Here is a 3,590-nt window from a genome sequence, read left to right as displayed (position 1 = left end):
GGTGCTGCAATACGGCAGGCGTTCAGCAAACACATGTCTGCATCTCTGCATCCCTGACCCTGAGCGCGGTGCTGCAATGTGGCAGGTGTTCAGTAAACACATGTCGAGTTCATCAAACGTCTGTTGTCGACCGTGGCCCCACAGTCTGCTGGCTGAGTGATCTTCAGAAGCCACTTTAACTCACTGAGTCTGTGTGTGTGTTTTAATCTGTGAAATGCAGTTAATAGTACCTACTCTGTCCACTTCATGTGGGCTATGAGGATAAAAGTAAAGACCACTGGTAAAGAGTTCTGTAAATGGTAAAGTAACACACCAATGTAAGGCATTCTAAAATCAACAAAATCAGTATTAACACCGATCAAGTAAGGCATTAATGGAGGCTTGCTGTTGTTAGGTGCCGTCAAGGCGATGCAGACTCATAGCGACCTTAAAGGACAGAGTAGAACTGCCCCATAGGGTTTCCTAGGCTGCACTCTTTATGGGAGCAGATCTCCGGGTCTTTTCCCCCAAGGAGCTGCTGGGCGGGTTTGAACCATGGCCCTTTTGGTTAGCATCCCAGTGTTTAACCATTGCGCCAGCAGGGCTCCTTAATGGCGGCTTATCACCGGGTTATTTTCCAAGGGCCCCCAGTGGCTCTTCCAAAGTGGCCCTCGGATATCCCAATGGTGGCCTCATGGCACACCCCAGAGCCGCGTGCCCGTTCATGCCTCACAGAGCACATCCAGGCACCTCTGTTGCGGACGGTGGCCTTGGGCCAGCTCCAAGACAGCTCCAAGCCCGACCACTAGATGCTAGCCAGGCCTTCCGTTTGGATTCTCAGCACAGCCACTGCACCGTTGCCAGAGGAGCAGCGCTGCCTCTAATGACTGTGCCATTTTACCCAGTACCAGGAGGATCCGTGCAGAGTCCACTGCCCACTTTCATTTGCACCACCCCACCCCCATCCCACCAGCAACTTCCACCTCCATCATCCCATTCTTCCTGCTACCACAGAAGCAAGACACCAGGCTTGCCTTCATAAACACATCAGTGAGCTCCGAGAGTAATGGAAAATATCCCCGGGGAGCTGGAAAAGGGGCAGCTATGGTATGCCTCCTGCTGAGGTTCTCTCTGACGAGGGGCCTTTGGGCTGACGGAGAGCTTCTGTTTGCAAACCGTGGTGGAACACTAATGTTATTCAGCCTGCTCGCTGCTAGCTTGCTTGTGCCCTGGGAAGCCATGAGGGGCAGCAGTTACGATACAGCATCCGCCAGAGGAATGTCATCTTGATGGTGCTGTTACAGACCTCTGAATGCAGGTGGCCCACTGTAGCACGTGTAAACCTGACGTAGTGGTCTCCGGCACAATGACAGTTTACCACGAGAATGTCACCACGTAAACACGTTACAAACAGGAAAATAAAAGGATAAAGCCAGCCGTGTTTTAGCAAGATGCGTGGCTGATTCCAAACAGACTGAGGGTCCTCATTTACAATTCCTAAATACTCCTGCTGAACTAAATCAAAAAGTCCCTAACCTCACCTAAGCTAAGCTAACCTAACCTGTTGCTGTTGAGTTGATTTCAATTCCTATTGACTCCACGTGCAGAGCAGAACTGCTCTATAAGGTTTTCTTGGCTGTCATCTGTACAGAAGCAGATCACCATGCCTTTCTTCCGTGGCACCACTGGGTGGGTTTGAACCACCAACCTTTGGTTAGTAGTCAGTTGCAAACTGTTTGCACCACACAGAGACCTTCAAAGTGCCGCAGCTATACCAAACGACCCCGTTACTCTTGGAGGAAGGAGAAGACAGGCACTCTCTCTAGGGGACTGATGGGTCTGTCCTCCCCCTGGTTCAAGGCCTCACCTCAGGGGCAACAAAGTTGGCTGTGTAGCAGGGCGTCATCAGCAGCCCGTTCTCGGCTCGCAGTTGCTTGGCAAATCCGAAGTCACAGATTCTGATGGACTCGGGGTTTCCAGATTCATCCATGTACAGGATGTTACTCGGCTTCAGGTCTCGGTGCACCACCTGGAAGGGCAGAGCCATCACACTAACTGGGGGGCAGAGGACAGAGGAGCAGGAGGACAGAGGACACCTTCAGAAGGCAAGGGCTGGTGCAGGATTGCTAATTCTGAGCCGGGGCTTCAGCAGGAAGCCAATCTGCTAATGGCACAGGACACTGGATTCTCTCGAGGGGTTCCTCCCTCTCTCTCTTCCCCTCACAGTGGTGCTCAAACCCAAGAGCCCAGTATAAACTCTTGTGCTGTGGATGAATATTTGAGCTAATAAAGCAAGAAGCCCCCATCCAGGATGAGGCACAGCTCACTGGAGCGCCTGCGCTGAAGAAAAGGACGTGGAGAGTTCACGAGAGAGAAGCTGGGCTCCAGAGGTCCGGACGGCCAGGACGTGGGTGTTTTAGGCTTTAGTTCCGTCACCTTCCTTTATTAAATATAAGCAAATCTTCCAAAACCATCATGCGAAGGGCTTCCCCTAGGGTCTCTCTGCTCTGGGAGAATCTGAAAATGCTTCGTCCCCCCAGCCCACCGGGGGATGACCCAGAGAGGACCCGTGTGGTCCTGGAAGAGCGTTGTCCTGCTCAGAGATGACTGCAGAGCAGACTGCTCCGTGAGAAACGCTGAGACAGAGAGCAGGAGAGGGGCAGAGATGCGAGCTGGGGGGGCGGGTCTGCAGCTGAGAGCGGGGGCTCTGGAACCCACTGCCTGGCCGGGTGCCTGGATCTCCTCTCACTACTGGTGCGTCTTTGGACGAGACCCTTAACCTTTCTGTGCTTTAGTCTGCACAGCTGTAAAATGGGTAAATGCAGAGTGAGGATCAGATACACGAGGAGCTTAGAATAGCCCCTGGAAGAGGTGAGGGTTCTCCAAGTCTCGGCTCCCCGTCATTTTTAGCTACCATGTTGCTTTGCATCAGTTACCGAATGAAATTCCAAATCTGACGAGCAACGAAAATTCTACATTTCCCTTCACTGAGCCTGAAGTATTTCTTGCTGCAGACCGGTCCTGCTAAATCTGACTTCTTACCTACATCCTGCACAACCCGTGTGTGCAAGTGACTGTACACCCTCCCAAGGGCACACGGACAGGCTGGACAGGCTGTGATTGGAAGGAACCCACCGACAACCTCAGCTCCCGGCTCACGGACCGTAACCCTCCAACGACTCCGGTTCCCGACTGGGGGGTGCAGCGTACCCCCTGGGAGTGCAGGTAGTCCATGGTCTTGGTGATGGTGCACAGCACGTCGCTGGCCTCGCGCTCCGAGAAGCACCGCTGCCGCAGGATACGATCCAGGAGCTCACCGCCGCGCATCAGCTCCATCACCAGGTACACGTATTTCCCGTCGTCATAGACCTGCAGGGGGCAGGCAGGGGGCTCAGACGCACGCCCGTCCTCACACGGCCCCCCACTCAGGAGCTGGCTCCCTGACGTCATAGACCTGCAGGGGGCGGGCACACGGCTCAGACACACGCACATCCCCACCCAGGGTCGGCTCCCTGACGTCATAGACCTGCAGGGGGCGGGCACACGGCTCAGACACACGCACATCCCCACCCAGGGTCGGCTCCCTGACGTCACAGACCTGCAGGGGGCGG

The 3,590-nt window shown here is 54.4% G+C and overlaps 1 protein-coding gene across 1 annotated transcript in view; it reads right to left on the bottom strand.

Annotated features, from left to right (window-relative positions):
* RPS6KA2 (ribosomal protein S6 kinase A2) overlaps window positions 1-3,590 on the bottom strand; it is a 232,142-nt gene that overhangs the window by 12,076 nt on the left and 216,476 nt on the right. The window contains exons 16-17 of the mRNA XM_004368781.2: window positions 3,190-3,348; window positions 1,847-2,008 (exon numbers count right to left, since the gene is read on the bottom strand). Coding sequence (XP_004368838.1) covers window positions 1,847-2,008; window positions 3,190-3,348 — 321 coding nt within the window. The remainder of the gene's footprint in view (window positions 1-1,846; window positions 2,009-3,189; window positions 3,349-3,590) is intronic.

Source organism: Trichechus manatus, unplaced genomic scaffold (assembly GCF_000243295.1).
Source record: "Trichechus manatus latirostris isolate Lorelei unplaced genomic scaffold, TriManLat1.0 scaffold00002, whole genome shotgun sequence".
NCBI classification, from domain to species: Eukaryota; Metazoa; Chordata; class Mammalia; order Sirenia; family Trichechidae; genus Trichechus; species Trichechus manatus.
This window is presented reverse-complemented; position numbering and strand designations above follow the sequence as displayed.